The sequence below is a fragment of the Hyaena hyaena genome, unplaced genomic scaffold (genome assembly GCF_003009895.1).
Source record: "Hyaena hyaena isolate Hyena2069 unplaced genomic scaffold, ASM300989v1 scaffold_1212, whole genome shotgun sequence".
NCBI classification, from domain to species: domain Eukaryota; kingdom Metazoa; phylum Chordata; class Mammalia; order Carnivora; family Hyaenidae; genus Hyaena; species Hyaena hyaena.
The window spans coordinates 180,151-199,304 of NW_024081849.1; the positions used below are offsets into that span (position 1 = coordinate 180,151).

The 19,154-nt window shown below is 42.1% G+C and overlaps 1 protein-coding gene across 1 annotated transcript in view; it reads left to right on the forward strand.

Annotated features, from left to right (window-relative positions):
- The first annotated feature begins 519 nt into the window (after positions 1 to 519).
- The window catches only part of EGFLAM (EGF like, fibronectin type III and laminin G domains), a 185,305-nt gene continuing 166,670 nt past the window's right edge, over positions 520 to 19,154 (forward strand). The window contains exon 1 of the mRNA XM_039222918.1: positions 520 to 805. Within this exon, the coding sequence (XP_039078849.1) occupies positions 709 to 805 (97 nt within the window). The 5' untranslated portion in view covers positions 520 to 708. The remainder of the gene's footprint in view (positions 806 to 19,154) is intronic.

The following is a 19,154-nucleotide window of genomic DNA, read 5'->3' on the forward strand; positions in this document are numbered from 1 at the left end:
ACTGGCAAATCGCAGACAGTCCTCCCCCAAGTGCGCTGGACCGACCAGAACAACCTTTGGAGGTGCTGGGGCGAGTCCCCAAGCTGGGTGGAAGTGACCTAGAGGGGCGCAACAGGAGGAGGGTACAGCCAGGGGAGGCGGGAAGCGCCTTAGGATTTCAGGGTCTGTGCCACAGCAGGGGGTCCTGGGCTCCAGGCACCTAACTCCCGCTCTGCGGCACTAGCGGTTGAAGTCGGCCCCTCCTAGCGCCCCAATCTAGGTCACCAGCCGGGAAGGGCTGAGCAGGGGGTCGCTAGAGGGTGAGGGGCGGGCTGTCTGTCCCAGAGGTGGGCGAAGAGTAAACTGTCTCAGGGCCGGCCCCTCTCACTTCCACGCGATTGTAATTCCATCCCCCGGCGGGTCGAGCCTCCCTCCCTCCCCCGGCCAGCCGGTCCCTCCCCGTCGGCTTCCTTCGCCGCCCCCGCCCCCCTCCCCGGAAAAGCCCTGCGGCTCGCAGCCGCTTTCACTCCCGCACGCCGACCTCCCAGCAGCTGTGCTGCCTCCTTGGACTCCTCCGTCGTTCTTGGTCCAGCTGCCTCCGCCCTGCGCTACCTCACCCGGGTCCGGGGATCCACGGGGCCGCCCCCCCTCCCCACCCAGGTCCCCCAGGAGACGCCCTTTCTCTGTGCGTCCGGGACTTGGTGAAACTTTGCAGGCGCCCGCGGTGAAATGGATTTAATCCGAGGCGTCTTGCTCCGGCTCCTGCTCCTGGCTTCCAGCCTCGGACCCAGCGCAGGGTCGCTCAGAACAGCTCTCCGAAAATCAGGTAACGCGCTCTGCGCGCTCGGGGGACACCACGCCCGGAGCGCCCGGGTCTTGGTCGGTCCCCGCCAGGGCGCAAAGCAGGCAACGCGCCGCCCCTCTGTCCCCTAACCAGCGGCGGTTTAACCGGGTCCATCTCTGCCCAGAGCTGAGAAGAGGTGCGAACTTCGTCCTCTCCCCAGCTCAGGCGGTTCCAGGGATGTTTGTTTGTTAAAGGAATGATCTATTTTCCAGATACAGTAGAGGTGGAGGGCTCCGTGTTTGACCACAGAGAGCTGAGAGTAGGCACAGCGATCATCCTGTCTCAATTACAGAGGATTGCAACTGTGCAGGAGAACTCAGACAGCTCCTCCTGTGTCTCTAAACATCTTTATTGAATTCATATTGCCCAGGGCCCGGCCATTTCCTGTTAAGTGTCTGAAGATTTGCCTGGAGTTCCCTGTGCCCATCTCTGGCCCTTCCCTGGCACTATGTAGGGATGTCGCCTCTGCTTTTGAGGATGCTTCCCTCTCTGGGGCCATTTTCTCAGAAAGGGGTATCCAGTGGGTTAATTTGACCATGTTTTGAACTCCTGTCTTTGCTCGGCAATTTAAACAAAGATGTATGGTGTTGTAGGATATTACAAAGAATTGTAGAGATCTGGAAACACAGTAACTTGCATTTCCTCTAGTTGTACAGGTAAAAAGTTCGTCTGTTTTTGTCTACTTTGACTCAGTGTGTGTTGTGAGATTATTCAAAGTACAACGTCCTAAGGCAATAAAATTCTAAACATTGTCTCCCAAATAACGATTTTTATTCTTCTTTGCTGAGACTATATTTAGAATTTTGAAAAATCTGTGTTTTTCTGGTTTTGAGTTTTTTTTTAATTTACTTTGTAAGCAAAGTTGTCTTATGGGATTAATTACATCTTATGAACAATGGAAAACAATATAAGTTTATTTTAATTCAGTCTGCAAAACTCTGCAGAAAGTGCAGTTTGTCTTCACAAATAACGTTTCTATAAGAAAGGAACCAACCAGGGGAAATTTATCAGAGGGCAAAGAATATAATCTTGGTGGGTTCCCATATGGCTTCTTAAATATTTTCACTGCTCAAGGATCTTTTCATTTGAAAGTATGACTTGTTGCCTTTCAGCTCTGAGAGACACATTCACTCTCCAAGCTGTCTCCCTTATCACCTGGGCTTTGCTACCTGCCTTGAAATTTAGAGTCATTATCCTAATCTTCAACACACTTAATTATGAGCTATTCTATAGTTGCTGTTCAATTCATTTTGGAGATAATAGCAGCAGTCCAAGGCAATATTATATTAAATTATTTCACTTCTTACATGCACACATACACACATCTTTAAGGATTTCAGTGAAGGGGCTTGTTTCTAACTTCACATAAAACCATCTAGTCACAATTTTTGAATGACGCATAGTTACTTTTATAGTTCTTTTTTTTTAATGTTTTTATTTATTTTTAGGGGAGAGAGAGAGAGAGAGACAGCGTGAGCAGGGGAGGGTCAGAGAGAGAGGGAGTCACAGACTGAAACAGGCTCCAGGCTCTGAGCTGGCAGTCAGCACAGAGCCCGATGCGGGACCCGAACCCACAAACCGTGAGATCATGACCTAAGCGAAAGTCGGACGCTTAACCGACTAAGCCATCCAGGCGTCCCTACTTTTATAGTTCTTAAGCTTAAGCAACGTATGTAATGTTCTTTTAAGGATAAATTTCAATCCATTTAAGCAGAATTTTTTAAAAAGCATTTCATAAAAGTATGTATAAAACTGCTCATATGGTTCACCATATTTCCTTTCTTATTTTTTGTAGTTTGTCTCCTTAAAATATTTTCTACCTAGTTCCTCTAGGATCTCATTCTGATACTCATGCCATGAATGTGCTATCTTGGCCTCTTTGGTTTTATTTGAAGCATGGATAGGGTTTTGATAGTGGAAACTCTACCTTTTAACTATTTTGGCATATAAAATACATCAAATTTGAGGTAGAACGAGTGTTTGGACTAGGTTCAGCCTAGAAGAGCTTTTCATTACTTTATAATTTTATCCAGACACTGGCTTTCAGGTTGGAAAGCTGCTCAGATAAAAATGACAGCTACTTCATAAACTTCAGGGGAAAATTTTCTCCCGCACTCATTTACATCCCTTGGAAAGACTAGTTTTTGATACGGAAAATTGGTCCAGATTAAAAACTGAATGTGCCCTGCTTGACTCTGATGTGAACAGCAACCAGCTAATTTATAATCTTCCCCAGACACCAGCAAATCCTGCTAGGAGCCATATAGGAGTTCCTTTGTACCTTGTTTCCTCAATAGAAATTGGTTTGTGAGCAGTACTTTGAAGGTAGCATGGCTACCATGGAGGTGTACTGGAGCGGTCCTGGGTTTTTGTTTTGGTTTTTATTATTAGTTTTTTATTTGAGGGAGGGAGGGAGGGAGGGAGAGAAAGAGAGAGAGAGAGAGAGAGAAAGAGACAGAGACAGAGAATCCTAAGCAGGCTCCCCGCTGAGTGGAGTGGATCCCACAACCCTAGGATTATGACCTGAGCCAAAGTGAAGAGTCGGACGCTCAACTGACTGAGCCACCCAGGCGCCTCCAATCCTGTTTTCTTTAGATGACCCTATATATTTCCTAGTGCTCCTAAATCTACTTTTGACAAGTACAGCTTTGGTGGAGAAGTCTTGGATTCAAAATCAGCTAAGAATTCCCGATCCCCACCTACTTCTAGTGGAAAAAAAGCAAGTAAGCAAGTAGCAGCTTTAATTATGAGTTTAATTTGAGTCAGACATAGGCAACCTTTCCCTCGACCCCAAGATAGCCCATCTGCTGTCACTGAGCATTAATAAAGAATCCTCTGCATTTGCCGAGACCAACAAGAGAGGACGGCTTTTAAGTTAAGTCAAATTAAATACTAATAACTACCTCTAATGAAGTACTTGCTACACTGTTCTAAGAACTTGGCACATACTGGTATTTAATCAACCCAATAGCTCTGTGTGTGATGGGTACTGTTATTACCTCTGTTTAACTGAAAATGAAATTGTGGCTTAGAGAAATTAAATATCTCTTCCAAGGTCACGCAACTAATAAGTGGTGGAACGGGATTCAGGCTGTGATATTCAGGACCAGGAATGGGAATTCTTGGTAGTCCTGTTAGCAGGGGTACAGAACCTGCCCTGCAGGGCGTCTTCCTCCTGGCAAAACGGGGAGCTCCCATGGACAGAGCCAGATGGAGGACGTTATCCCTGCAGCTGTGCGTGGGGAGCCTCTTACATGCTGTTAAGCGTTTGTACATGGGATCATGCCCAGGCCTTCAAAGATAACAGCGTGAGTGATATACTGAGATGCAGTGCTGGAAGCCATTGTCTACTGAGCTCATGTGCAAGAATCAGGGGGTGTAATCTTACAGGTTGATGAATGACTTCCCTTCTCTTGTGGAATTCCTGGGTGCTAAGTCTTGTGAGGGCCAGAGGATCCATCCAAGTACCCAGAGGCAGGAAAAAGAGGCTTCTGAAGATAGGTAGGGTATAGGATACTGTCATCTACCCGGGTCTTCATGGCATAGGAACATAGCATATCCTTCATTCCTTTTCAGACAATACATTGGAATCATAGACCTGGAAAGGAAGTGAAAAGCCCTCATTTTACAACTGGGCTGAGGGAGATTAAGGGACATGTCCAACTTCACATCAGAAGCTGACCCGGAACTAGTACCCAAGCCCTCTTGAGTGGGTACTTCTCCCTTATCCAGAGTCTCACCAGGAAGTATGGGAAAGACTATTGTTTCTGATGTGGAGCAGGAAGATGGGAAAAGGAAATCAGACACATGTGCTAGAACCAGCGCACGTCAAGCCACACACCTGTTCCCATAGGCAGATTGGTAACTCATGGTGTTAATTAAGTCTCTGGCACAGAGACGGGGCTAGAGGACCGCACAAGCCCTTCCTCCTGTCTTTCCAATTTGCCTGAGGTCCCAGGGCCAATGAGACAAGGTCAGGTCAGAGTTGAGACTTCAAGGTCTTCCCTAGGAAAGCTGGGGCTCCACAGCCATCTTTAGGGAGATGCAGGTTTTTTCCTTTCTGCTTCCTCAGCATTTCCTTACCTGTAAAATCGGACTACAAGGAAGATCCAAAGAAACCTGGAGAGAAAAAACACAAGTCTGAAAGAGCAGAGTTTGCTCATGGGCAGTGTATTTCGTTCGTTGATGGTGGTGAATATATGTGCCTCTAGGTGGTTTCTGCTGCTGCTAGTGTGAGGCTCAATGGCTAGGGGGGCATGGGGCTTCCAGTTCTACTTCCCCCCACGCCAACCTGAACAACCTGCTAATCATGAGGCAGGTTATGTCCTCACGGCTCTCATGCAAGTGCCCTTCCCAAAGCATGCATTTTGGGGGGGCTCATGTTTTCTGTATGCCCCTCCTTCTCCGTTTCCAAGCTGAAGTATTTCATTACAATGCTATCCAGATTGTCTTGCTTCTTGGGGAAAACTGGAGCTCCTAAAGGCCACATATATATCCCCCCATAAATGCTGTATATATCTACATATGTATATACGTATATATGTATGTGTGTGTGTGTGTGTGTGCGTGTGTATGTGTATCCCCAGCACCTAACTACTAGCATCCATGCAGTCCAGGCAATGTAGCAGAAATACTTTCTTGGCTCTTTCATTTCATTAGCACTCCTACTCTTATTTGTTTCAATATCATATCTAATCCCTATTAGAATCCCTGCATGTCTTTTTCTCTGTCCTTTGAATCTCTGTGAGGTAAAGGGACAGAGAGGTCACGGTCAGGGGTAAATGTCATATAACATGTGGCAGTGCTTGTTTCTCAGAATTCTTCCTCATGGAAGAGTGACTTGGCCAGAAAGGAACTGAGTGGTGTTTTTTTGTTTTTGCTTTTTGTTTCTTACCCTGAGCCCAGGGCTTTAATAACCTAACAATTCTTTTGGGAGTAGTTGTCCATCTGTCTAGCTCAAAATGAGTCCAGTGACGCAGAACTAGATTTTGGGAAGACAGGGACTCAGGCATCGGAGGCCGTAGAGGCTTCCACTGGGCTGTCACGTGGATGTCCCGAGTCTTCCTGCCACAACCGATCGGCGAGCAGGACTAGCTTCTCCCAATCTACTAAACAAATGCTGTGATGTCATGATTGCAACAGAAAATTTTTTGAGCTGGTCAGAACCCCTGCCACTTATTTTGGTCACAGTGTGTCAAACTGCAGATATGGGAAGTATACCTGCTATTTCAGGGATAGGAAAAGGGAAAAGGGAAAGAGGTACCTCAGGGCCTAAATGGCAGCTGGTAGTGGAAACCCCCAAACCCATCTTTGATTTCACTCCCATTTTGAAGAAAGACCCCAGAGTCTTAACAAGTGGCTTCAGTTTGTTAAAATGAACTGGAAGACATTTGCCTCCTAGACACTACTTGCCCGGTCCCCCCCCATCCTCCCGCCCCATCTCATGGGATCAGGGGTAGGGATGGGGGAGCAGGGGACACAAGTGAAAGTCAAGTTAAATCACTATCAGCAGAGGATTTTCAGAGCTAGCTCAGAGCAGGTCTGACCTCGCAGATCTCAGGCCAGTGATTCCGGAAGTTCCTAGTGGGTAAGAATTCTTGGAGTGCCTTGCAGGCGTCTGCCTTTTTAACAAGGACCTCAGCTGACTTGAGGTGATTTGCAGTTCCCATCTGAGACCTGACAAAGGAGAGTTTAGGCTTCTCTCAGCCTCCCTGTCCTCCGCATCTGCTCCCCAGATATTCTGCAGGACACTGGCAGCCTCCTCTTCCTTTGTTCACCCACACCATGTGTGGTTGGCAGCAACAAGTCATTGCTCTGGGTCTGTATTGTAACCTTAGACCCCAAGGGTCTTATGAAGGTTGGATTTGGGACGTGTGGTCTTCAGAAGACAGCTGAGCAACATCTCTACTGGGCAAATCTTCACCGCCCGCGCCCCCCTCTCCCCTCCCCCACCCCCCCAGCCCATTCATTGAGAGATGGCTGCACAAAGGAGGGAAAGCTGTAGCAGCATGAACAGGAAGCCACGTGGAACCCTGTGTAACTAGCTCCTCGGCCCCCATTTTCCTCAGACACACCCTACCCTCCCAACCCCCACCCTGCACCTGTTCTTTCAGCCTCCACAGCTGCCTCTTCCTTGGGTGAGAGCACAGACTTTAATATTTGGCAAATTTGGGTTCAAGTTCTGACACTGATTTTTGTTGGTGACTTGATGATGTAAGGCAAGTTATATTAGCTCAGTGAGCCTAAGTTTCTTCATCGGTAAAAATAAAATGAGGGAAGGATCTGACATTAAGGTTGCTAGAAGGATGAAATCCTTCTAGTGATATGTGTACCCAAGCGTTTAAAAGCCATAGAAACCTGAAGCTGAAGGCGATATTTATGAAACTGGGATTATTTAATCTGGACGGAGGGAAAAAAAAAAACTGAATGAATATGTGTGACTGAAAGAATATGTCCTAGGAACGGCAGTAAACACAGACACTTAGGATTTAGTGTTCCTTTACCATACATATTAATATATGATTGAGTACATGTGATTTTAATTTGTACTGAGTTGTAAAATTTTTCAGATAAGTTAATTGGCAAATCAGAAGGACTCTCTGGTCAACCACATGCCTTGAGTTTTGGGCTAGAAAATGTGGCTGCCAGGTTTGTGGTCTTGCTTGAATGGATTCCTTTGAGAAACAGTAACCCCAAGGGTGGTGGACAATTTTTGCCTGGTAATTGTCTTGGGGAGGTTTTGCAGGGTGTAGGGGCGCAGGGCGAGCAGCTGTTCCTAAAAGAGAATTAGCCAGACTGATGTGTGACTGGGAGCAGAGAAAATTCTCTGTGAAGCTAGAGAGCTAAGAAATGGTTCAGGTTTGCTCATTGATCGGTAGATTGGAGTAATTCATGAGCCGCTACCAATGACATGGAATGTTAGAGGTCAGGTTCCACTGGCTCTTCTTTTCCTATTAATGATTCTTGCATTTCCTCGGCTGTGCAACCTCTATTTCCCCCCAGATAACCCACCAGCTTATTTTAAGAATCGAAGGAAATAAAACAGACTAGTGCATTGAAAGAGCTGAAGCACTACACAAAGATAGGATATTATCATTCGACAATAATCATAGTAATTACTATTACCTTACCAACCAGACCGACCGAAGATATACTTCTGAAGCTTCCATCTCATTTTCAGTCTCTTCCTCCTCACTGCCCTGAAGACACTTGAAGATTTTTTCTTCATCTGACTCTGCAAATCCTGAGCAATTTAAATCTTAACACTTGTGTTTGCTGACAGGGCACCCAAGATCCCGATTCAGATTTAATGCAATGTTAATGCTATTTATTTTTCTTGGTGCAATAAGTTTATATTAGCCAGTTAATGGTTTACATTGTGCAAAAGGAGTTGTATCAGCAGGCACTTTTCTGTAACATCTGGGCAATTGGAAACATAATACTTAAATACAACCTGAGTGTAGAGCCTTCCTTGGACAGATGGCTCATTTTATTGATCTAATTTTACACTTAGGAATAGGTCCCATGATCCTTTGCTTGTAACTCTTAGAGTGAGCAGAGAAATAAATAAAATGGGTGATGGCTGTGAATTAGATGCTGGTTATATTGCTTGTAATTTATTTTTAAAATACTTCAGCATAAACAGTCGTTGTGTGAATTACTTTAATCTCTACCCTAAGGGTGCTTAATTAACACTTGAAGTAATCCAGCATAGAAGGTACCACTCCTGCATAAGACTTCACATCTATTTTAATCTCTCAGTGACTGTGCTGTACCAGTGGTTAAGTATTTTTAATTTAATCTCTTGCTAGGCAGCAATCCACGCTCCAGGGCTAGTGAGTTACTACCTGAACTTTACTATAAAGTCCACTCTCAAAAATGGCTTGGGCCTCTGTTAAGTTCCTCCTAGTCCTCCTATACGTGCAAACATATGACTTAACAGAGGACCAATCGGGAGAAGAAGGGGGGAAATGGTGGGGGAAAGGGAGAGAGGCAAACCATGAGAGACTCTTGAATGCTGACAAAAACTGAGGACTGATGGATGTGGGGGGGAGGGGGGGATGGACATGGAGGAGGGCACTTGTGGGGATGAGCACTGGGTGTTATGTGGAAACTAATTTGACAATAAACTATTTGTAAAAAAAAAAAAAAATGGCTTGGGAAATCCATGAAAATGAGTGTTAGCAAAAATCCAGTCTAGATGCTTTGTTAACTAGCATAAATTACGTTAGAAATAATGTTCCCATTGGTGAAATATGTGAATGGCTAGAAAGATCATACATGTCCCTCTATTTTTCCATGGAAAAAGAATAAGAAGCAGTAAACCTAACAGTCCAGCTGCTTTGGAGTTGGGCTAAAGCTTCGTTCAGTCCTAGATTTTGCTCACTTAACAATAGACTCATTTGCCTGTTCCCTCTAGATAAGTTGCTGACTCTGCTATTAGAATATTGATGTACCTGCCTCATCAAGGTGCTTGCTGCTGTAACAACCCCAAATCTCAGTGGCTTGACACAAAATTTATTTTTCATTTACTCTTAAGTCCAAAGTGAATGTTCCTTGTTGGGCAAGCTCTCCTGGACTGCTCCCCTCCAAGTGATGACTTGCAAACCTGAGTCATTATTTCTCTGCATCCTCCATCTTGTAATGCCATCATCTTTAGATGGGCTTCCAAGGTATCATGGAAGGTAAAGAGAAAGAAGGCCCCTGTGAGAGATTTGTATTTGCCAGGCCTCCTAACTGTAAGGAGGCTGGGAAATATAGTTTGGCTGTGTACACAGGAAGAAAGTGACCGGATATGGTGGGTAGTTTCTGATGCAGTGCTTTGGAGTTTCTAAACCCACAGACAAGGGATATTAAAAGAGTAAAGTTTATGAGAATTTTTGTGACCTCTTGCCAGTGAATATTTGTGTACATGGCAGAACTTGGCCTAAAATTTGCATCCGTTGTAGTGTGCAACCTGTTTGAAAAGCAGATGGCTACCATCTATCTATATGTGTTGGAAACAATCATAATTTAACAAAAGATCCTAAAAACTAAGCAGTCAAATTGACTTAGATTGGTTTGCAATAGGATGCAAAAATATGTATATGTTTACATGAATATATGCTATTTGGTGCTACTTATTTTCTTCATTTTACAAAAAGCAAAACTAATCCTTTTTAAAAAGTACAATAACTATCCAGTTGGTTAAATAGAGTAAGTTTCTAAGGCACGCCAACCAGAACTCCAGTGATTTCCCTATAGTTTTATGGAAGCTCCTTCTATTTGTGTCCCATAACAAAAAGGACTATTCATGGTAGGATAATTTATTCAGTGAGATATGCATCTTAAAATATAAAAATCAGTTTTTAGACACCACAGCCTTCTTTGATGGGGATAAAGATGGTGTGGACTGATCCCAATAAAAATAAATTGATACATTTGCTTGAACCACTGAACTTCTCAAAGCACTTTCATTGAAATGATTTCATTTGATCATTTCTACTGGGAAGTCAAGAGCAGATGACTTAGCAAAGAGGAAGTCGGCCTTGCCAGGACATGCACCTAGGTCATCCAACTCCTAGCCCTTGTTGCTTCCCAGCATTCCAGAGGTGTTCCTGCAGCTAATGGGTAAGAACTCATGTTCTTTGCATGTCCACCCTGCAAAGTGCCTGAGTAGCTCTGCAGTCAGGAGACTTACCAAGACTTGTCGCTCTTCACTTGCAAAGGCTCCGTGTGTGTCGTAGGACACTGTGTAGAATGAGCTGGTACTGCTATCCGTCATACTCCTGGCTCGTTAGTTGTGCAATTTGTAAAGTACATGATGACTGAGGGGCTATTTACAATCGAGAAACTGCTATAGTAGCTGGAGGATAGCTCCAGAATCCTCCCAGATATGTCCCAAAGAAGACCCTTTTAGGGTCTCAGGGACCACTCAGAGGATTCAGCCTGGCCTTGAAGCTTTCTATTCCTGTACTGTGCAGTCATCTTCTTTAGTGGCAAATGATGTTTGCTAGACCTTCATCGTGACATATTTCTAAGTTTATCATTCAAGTCTCAAGGCTTTCTGTTGGTTTCTTAAACCCCTCTGTGATATTCTAAGAGTTCCTAATTAGTGTAGTTAAATAAACCATTAGTTTGAAAAAAGAAGCATTCCTCTGATAGCTATTTTAAAGTACTTGATGGACTGTGGTTACAAACTATACACATAACACACGTCCCTTCAGCTTTGAGGAATTATGAGAATCCAGTAAACAGATCTGGGTTTGAATGCTAGTTTTACAATATATGGCTGTCTGATTCCAGATAGAGTACTTAACCTCTTTATTCCTTAGATTTCCATCTGAAATTTAGGGCTCATAATACCTGCCACAAAGTTTTTGTGTGATGAATAAATGAGATGATTTCTGGAAATGCACCTAGGAAAGCACTTAGACATTTGGTCTAACTAACACTCCAAAGTTAGTCCATATTAATTCGATCCATTACGATTTATGGAGTTTGTATAGTGGTAGAGATGGTAGCTTTTTCATACTTAGTATGGCCTCAAATATTGACAACATTGACCCACATGTATAATTGAGCTTAGTTAGGCTCCCATGAAAATGGAATTGAAAATAATTTCATTTCCTTAATTTTATATTATAGATTCTTGGAGTTTATATTGCTAAATGATGACTCTTGGTATCTAGATTAGTCATAAAGTTCATGTTACTGATGAAAGTCTGGAAGCAGCTTAGAGTTTAAAAAAAATAGCCAACATCCATTTTGGGCTTTGTATAAAGCCAAGACAAAAGCATCAAGATCATATATCAAAATTATCTATAGCAACTGTAGTAGTAACAGATTTTCATATATCAGCTGTATGGCTCCTTACCCAAAAAGAGGTTATTTGCAGTTAGGATATAAACAAAAAGTTTCCTTAGCTACCTTCATTACTGTGGTATTAAGAGAATAAGTATAAAAGATGCTGTTTCTGTGATATCTACTCTCTCCCCATTTTGAGTCACCCATGCTCTCTGCCAGAAGAATCTTCCTAAAATGCAGTTCTAATTCTGTCACTCTTGTGTTTAATATTCTTTTCTGGCTCCCTGCTGCCTTCCGAACTCTAAAGCTGAACATCCAAGGTCTGTCACAATATGGCTCCAACTTTTCCTGTCTTCTCACTGAATACACAACCTGTATTCTGACCAAACTAGATTATTTGCTCTTCTACAGACTACCTCTTCATTTTCCCAATATGAGCCTGTCGACAGGCTGATCTACTTCCTCGGAAGTACCCTATCTACCCTTCCCTCATCTCTGCCCAGGGAAATGCAATGACCCTTCAAAGCATGGCTCAATTGCCCCCTGTTCTGTGAAGTCTTCATGTGCCTTCCCAGCCAGGATCTGGTTCCGTTTTCTCCCATTCTCCCTTGTATTATGTTATGGGTGTACCTGACTCATGCCTTCTATTAGATTTGTAACTTTGTCAAGGAAAGCACTTCGATGTCTTTACCAATCGGTCCCCTCCATCATCTGGTAGAGTGTCTTGCATGCAGTTGGCAGTCCCCAGGCAGCTATGGAATGGAAAGCGATGGCCTTGTTGTGGGCAAATACCCTTTAATATCATGTGATTAATTTGATTCTGCTCCCAGCTCAGGAATTCATTTCCTCCCTCCAGCACAATGCAAGAGAGGTGTCACTTCCATGTGCCAACACTTTTGCTCAACCTGAGCAGACATTTGAAAACCCACACACTGCAGTGTGATTTAGAGAAAGAAATATCTCAGGACTGAGTCTGCAGCAGTATGTGATTTAAATCCTACCTACGAGTTGTCAAAGGCTATTGGAATTGTAGGTTCTTAAGGGGTGTCTGATCGAGTCCAGACTGTGACATATGTCATTTCCATGCATGGAGAACAGGTAGAGTTTGAAGTAACATTCAGGGCTGCCTCAGATCTGTTTTTTTAATCATGTCTTGGAAGGTTAAGAAGCAAGGCAAAGGCAAAAATACCATTTACTGGTATATCAGAACATAGTGGGGGAGGAGGAGTTAACAGTCCAGTGTTCAATTCCCCTCCTTCCCCCACCGTCTTTAAAACCAAAGGAAAATGAGGCTGTGTGGGAATGGCATGGTGGTATGATTGAAAAGGTCAGGTTGTGGAGAAGGGATAAAGCCAGTCCTTCTCTTGTAATGAGATCTGACTGTGAGGTCGGGAGAAAAACAGTACTCAAGTTCTTCAACATTCTTCTTTAGTTTTATTGTGCTGACCCTGGCTTGCTTAGGAAGATCAATTCTGTAATCCCTGGAAAGTAAAACAACCAAAAGCTAGAGTGTTTGCAAAGGTTTTTTCCAGTCTTTGCTTTGTAAGGACCAAGATGCCTGAGAAAATGAATGCCCCTGGGTAGCCCAACCAAAAGCAACCAACTGATTGACCCATTCACCAATTGACTTCCATATATATACACACACACACATATATATATACACACACACACATATATATACACACATATATATGTATACACCCACACATATATACATATATATGTATATATACTATATATATGAATATACATGTATATGACTTGGATATATATATGGAAAGAAAGAAGAGCTGAAAATAAGCTGCATTGTAGTAGCAATTAAAATTGAACTAAATAAATGATATACTGCCAAAGTATTTAGGGAGAAGCTTACTGATGTCTGAAATTTACTTTGAAATACATAAAAAAATAAGATTCCTGATGGATGGAGAGAGGAGTAGATTGTTGGATACATATGTGATAAAGCAAGTAGTAAAATGTGAAAAGTGGAATCCCGTGTGGTGAGTGTGTATGCGTTCACTCAAAAACTCACTTTTCTGTATGTTTGAATATTTTCATAGTAAAGTGATGGAAATGAGTATTAAATAAACAAATGAAATGATTACAGAGTTTTACCCCTGAAGATTGAGGTTCTAGCATATTCTGCTCTGCACCCACATGCCCTTGGATTTTTCACCTTTGTCCTGCCCCTCACCCCACATTCACTCTCTCACTTCTCTGTCCCCATCCCTTGCCCTGAGGGGCGCCTTAAGGCATCACTCAGATTACTGTGCCTTTTGTTTCCTGTGGGTTTAGCCAATGGGAGGCATTGGAAGGAGAAGGAGATCAGAGGGAGCAGGGGAGAGAAGCCAGTGTATTTCTTCCCTGGTTCCCCCTACTTTGCTACTGCATTTCTCTAAAACCACCACTCCTGTCCCTCCATGCCTTCTGACCATGACTGGCTCCAGTAAACTGGTTTTTCTCCACTTGTACTTTCTGCACTGGGCATAAAGGCAACACTTCTGGAGTGCTGGGCTCTGGGTTGCCACCAATACCTGTTGCTGTCCCTTAAAGCAGCTCACATCTCTGTAAGCAGTCTTTTAATTAAAATCTTTTTTAATTAAGTAAATTCTTCTTCCTGCTGGGACCCTAACTGATACCTTTGGTACTACTGCTTTGTAATATATGCCCTAAGTCTATGATTTCTCTCCTTAGGCAAAACCGCAACGTTTTGATTTATATTTACCTTGCATCCAGAACTCTCTGAGGGTTAGGTCTGATTTAGCTTAAGGATGCCTGCAGTAGATTCCTTGGTAAGAGTAACAGGAATCTTGATCTTTTTGAGATGAGCTTGTTCTCTGGGCCCAAATCTTCTGGCTTCTTAGGTAAGAAAGAGCACATCAAGACCAACCTATACATTGCTGTGTGGTGTTGAGAAATGATTGAAGTGATATTCATGACTTCTAATAGAAATTCGAGGAACCCAGAGCTTTCTAGAACACATATGAAATGAAGGGAAGACCATTCTTCATTTCTTGAGAACATCACCATGAACCAATATTAACCTCTTATAACTCCAGTGAATTTGGTCTCCAGGGAAAAGACCATGGGAAGCTTGGACTTTTTCCCACTTCTTTTAGGCTGGTTGCTGGTTTTTGGGCTTTTGATATGATTTGGACTCTGTTCTGGTTTCTTGGCTATAAATATCTGGTGTCTGATATTCTACTGATTAGTAGAACTGAAAATGCTTATCATTCAAACTTAAAAGAAGGAATTAGGCTACACCCATTGTCTTAGTTTGGATTCCCCAGTAACAGACAAAGCGTTGAATACAAACAGTTTATTTGAAAGGTAAACAGAACAAAGCAAAAACCAAACACAGGAGCACGGGGCAGTGAGACTAACTCTCCACTGAGAAGGAAGTCCCTGAAGGTTTTCTTGGCAAGCCGGTTACATTGTGGATGATAGAGCTTAAACTCCATGGGAGAAACTGGAGGAATTGGCACAGAACACATGGTTCAGAGTTGTCCTACCTGAGGCATGAAGGAGCTGGGGTGTTCACACCAATTGCATTGCCACTGGGGTAGGGCTCCTATAAGGTTGAGCGTTCATTCCTGATATTTCCAGCCTGCTGGGCTTGTACTCTTTGCGTTAACTGAGAAGGCCAATAGGAATTAGAGCCTTTACTGCTTATGGGTATGCTCCATTTTAGGGGATACCTAGAATTTGCATTTACCTTTAAAGGCATGCATCGTGCTTTCACAAAACAATTATGATTCCTAACATTTATATAGTACTTGCTGTATAACCAAGCACTGGTAGTAACAGCATAGCCTCCTAAGGCTGGCAACATAGAAACCCTGAACTTTAGCACAAGAAGGGACCTTATGGGTAGCTGTCTAAACCTTGTATGGTCTACTGAAGATAAGTCACTTGCCTAAGGTCTCATCCTTCTAGTTAGTGACAAAATGAGCATGAGGACTCAAGTCTTGTTGACCTGCGGCCTAATGCTGTGTCTGCTATACCCACCCTCTCTGTGACCATGGGATAGGTAGAAAGTCCTATGTGCAACTTCTGTTTTCATTGACTAGCTTCTCTTTCTTTTCAAATGTGGTATTTGCTTCTATGCTTAGAGGTAATGAGCCCTCAGGTCAGGCTCCTAAAACAGTGCCATGTCCAGAGAAACAAATGGCCCGTGAAAAGCTTGCTCTTGCTTGTCAGTCATAGCCCAAGCTACCTTCTTGGCTCCTTGTGGAGGAGGAAATATAGTTATATAGTTAGCTCCATACTATAGTATCTGTGAGAGGCACCATCTTCTAAGACACTGAGACCCACAGGTAGATAGGCAAGGGTATCAGGGCAGAGAAAAGAGTAACTTTGTACAAGATCAGAACTCCCATCTGGAATTATCTCCATGGCATGCTCTTAAGTGAATCCTTCCAGGAGACCCCCTGAAGGGGACATTGAGGAGAAATTTGTGTCATAAGACAGTATCAGTGGCTTAATCACTTGGCTTGCCTCTCATTGTTGGGGATAACCTTGAGGAATTAATCCATAATGGCCAATTTCCAGAACATCTTTAAAAAACACAGTTGCAGTCATATCTTGTAGAGCACTGCCTAGTATAGAACTGATCCTTAAGAACCAAGGCCAGAAAACTTTCTGTAAAGGGCCAGATAGAAAATATTTAGTTTATTTTTATTTATTGGGTCTGTATCACAACCATTCAGCCTGGTAGTATAAAGCAAACATGGCCATAGGCATTATGTAAATAAATGTGTGTGACTGTGTTTCAACAAAACTTTATTTACAAAACAAGCTGAGGGCCATATTTTTCTAGAATTCTGGTCAGACCAAAACCTTTAGGTGGTAACAGGTCAGTAGGCCTGCTTCTCTGTTTTGTTTGCTCCCTCTTTGGTGTTTTTATTAATTATTAATATCATTAACATTATCTTTTTTCTGCTAAAGTTTATTGTTTTCTGGCAAATAGCTTCATTCAATTCCTAAACACCAACAGAGATGGCACTAGCATAGTGCTTAAAATGTATGTTGGCCATTAGAGCACGGCCAGGGCATTTAGCCTCAGATGGGTATGGGGGTTTGCTCTGATTGTAAATAATTCTCAAATAATCAACTTATCAGGCAATAAATCTTCCATTTCACAGAGATAATAGGCAACAAATAACTATATCTAAAACACACATATGTAGAAAGCATTATAGATCTGAGTCCTTCCTAGACCTCTCATTATTCTCATATTTTAAAAAGTAATGATAATAGCTTTGTTTTAAAGAAAAAATAAAACTCAGTTGTTCTCAAGAGTAATTATTTTCATAGAATTACAATAGAAACCCTCCTATCAAGTCTAACTTGCATTAGTTAGTTCATTGAAAGAGTCAGTTAAGGGGACAATTTAAATATAGATACATTCTATTTCCCCTTAAAAGAGAGCAATGATAAATTTATTCAACAATGTTTGTAATGACATACAAATATAAAATAACATAGTGATTAGTAAACTATTTCATAATTTTTAAAGAGCTTCAATATTCATATGGTTTTACTACATGCCAACTACTATTTCAAGTGCTTAGAAGTAATTGTACTTTTACTCCTTTTAATATCCCTTTGAGGTAGGTCTTACTTCATGCTGATGAGGAGACTAAGGCAAGAAGAAGTTGAATGAACTGGGATTTGAACCAAGCTAGGCTGGGCTAGAGCTTTTCTTGTCAGTCACTTCCCAAATTATCTAATTCCTCAAGGGAGACACAGTTGACTTGGTGACCACGGTGAACTTCCAGCCCAGAGTAGGTCTTGGCCAGGGTGTGAAAAGCCTTTTTAAATCCTCAGCCATGTACTCTGTAATTCCAGCTTTTATGGATATAAAATTGCCATTAGTAAGCTGTGTCATTGGACTGAATATCTGAATATGGGTTACTGTGCCACTAGCACCAACTTACTACACTTTACAGATTATAAAAAGTGAGCAGACATCACTCCTGTACAGAGACTATGCACCTACAAAGTGATGACCAATGAGTGAGCGTGCTCAGTCATGTCCAACCTAAACAGACCAAGAAGGAACTGAACACAGCAGGCCTGGTCAGAGCCTTCCACAACAGTCTGGCAAAGCAATGACTCCACCCATATGTTGAGTGGTACTTGTCACCTTCAGATAGGAGATATCTATGAGGGCTCTGATGGAGATATAGGAGATTGACAGATGATGATGATGATAGCTCATCCTTATATAAAGCTGTAGTTTGCAGAACTCTTGTCATATCATTAGCATTGTTACTGGTGGTAGATTTTTGAGTCACAGTGATTTTACAGTCCTGTCTACTATATCTGTGACTTTGGTCAAGTTCCTTAATCTTTATGAGCTTCAGTTTGTTTCATGTGTAAAATAGGGATAAACCCTTTACCTTTTTGGAGTTGTATGAGTTAGGTCCTATGATGCCTGGATGCGCCTAGCATAGGTTTAATGAAGATTTCTTTTATACATGTGAACCATCAGATCCTATGTCTTCTGACTCAGATTGGCAGTCACTGCACTTTATCACGTGCTTTCCAGAGGCAGGCACAGTTCCATTTAATAACCCACAAGGCAGGCAAAGGAACCATCCAGTTAGGATGGACACCCAGCCAGACAGAAGGCAATGGATCAGTGCTCTGAGTTGAGATATGGAAGAGAGTATCTTTCATGCCCTGAATGGGGACAATGACAAATGAATAATGTGCTTTTGCTAATCACATATTTATGATTACATATTCATTTATTCATTTAGCAATTGTTTATTTAGTAAGTAGCATATGTCAGGTATGGTGCTAACTGCTGGGAATAAAGTGAATAAGAAATATAATAATTTCTCTAAAACTCATTAACGCTTTGCAAAATTCCAAAGATATAATGATTCCTGTTGGAAATAGAAATTACTTAGTTTGTAATTTAACTCTATGAGATTTAAATCATCTGATTACAGATTACAGAACTAATTATAAAGCTGAAAGGTACATTATGAACTACTTTCTCAGTATAACTTCTTAATATAGATCTTTATTAATGTATTTTTATGTATGCAAATGAAAACTCAGGGTGCAGGTCTATAGTTTAAAAAAAACCTGTTAAAGATAAAGGGCTTAAGTATATGATAAGGCTGTTTTATTGTATCACCCAATTTTCTTAACATCTTCTAGCACTTTCTATATAATTAGTAAAATAGCTGTAACTATTGTGAAAGAAAGATGGTCATTTTTAAAACTGGAAAATGGGGAAAACATGTTGGTGGGAAGGAAAGGACCTCCATTTTGGTATTATCTATTATTCATATTATATTTGTCATCTTCTGGCCAAATTGTACATCTCAAAATTGTACTTAAAAAAAAAGGAAAAAAAACCTAAATAATTTTATAAAATGTTATAATACCAAAGAGTCTGATTGAGTAGTCTGCATTTAAGGTTTGAGAGTGGGGTTTAGAGTTCCTGAGACTTTGGTCCATAGGTTGAGAAAATATAGGGCTTCTGTGTATTCTTGGGGAGCAGTGGTGTCTTCAATCTCCTAGC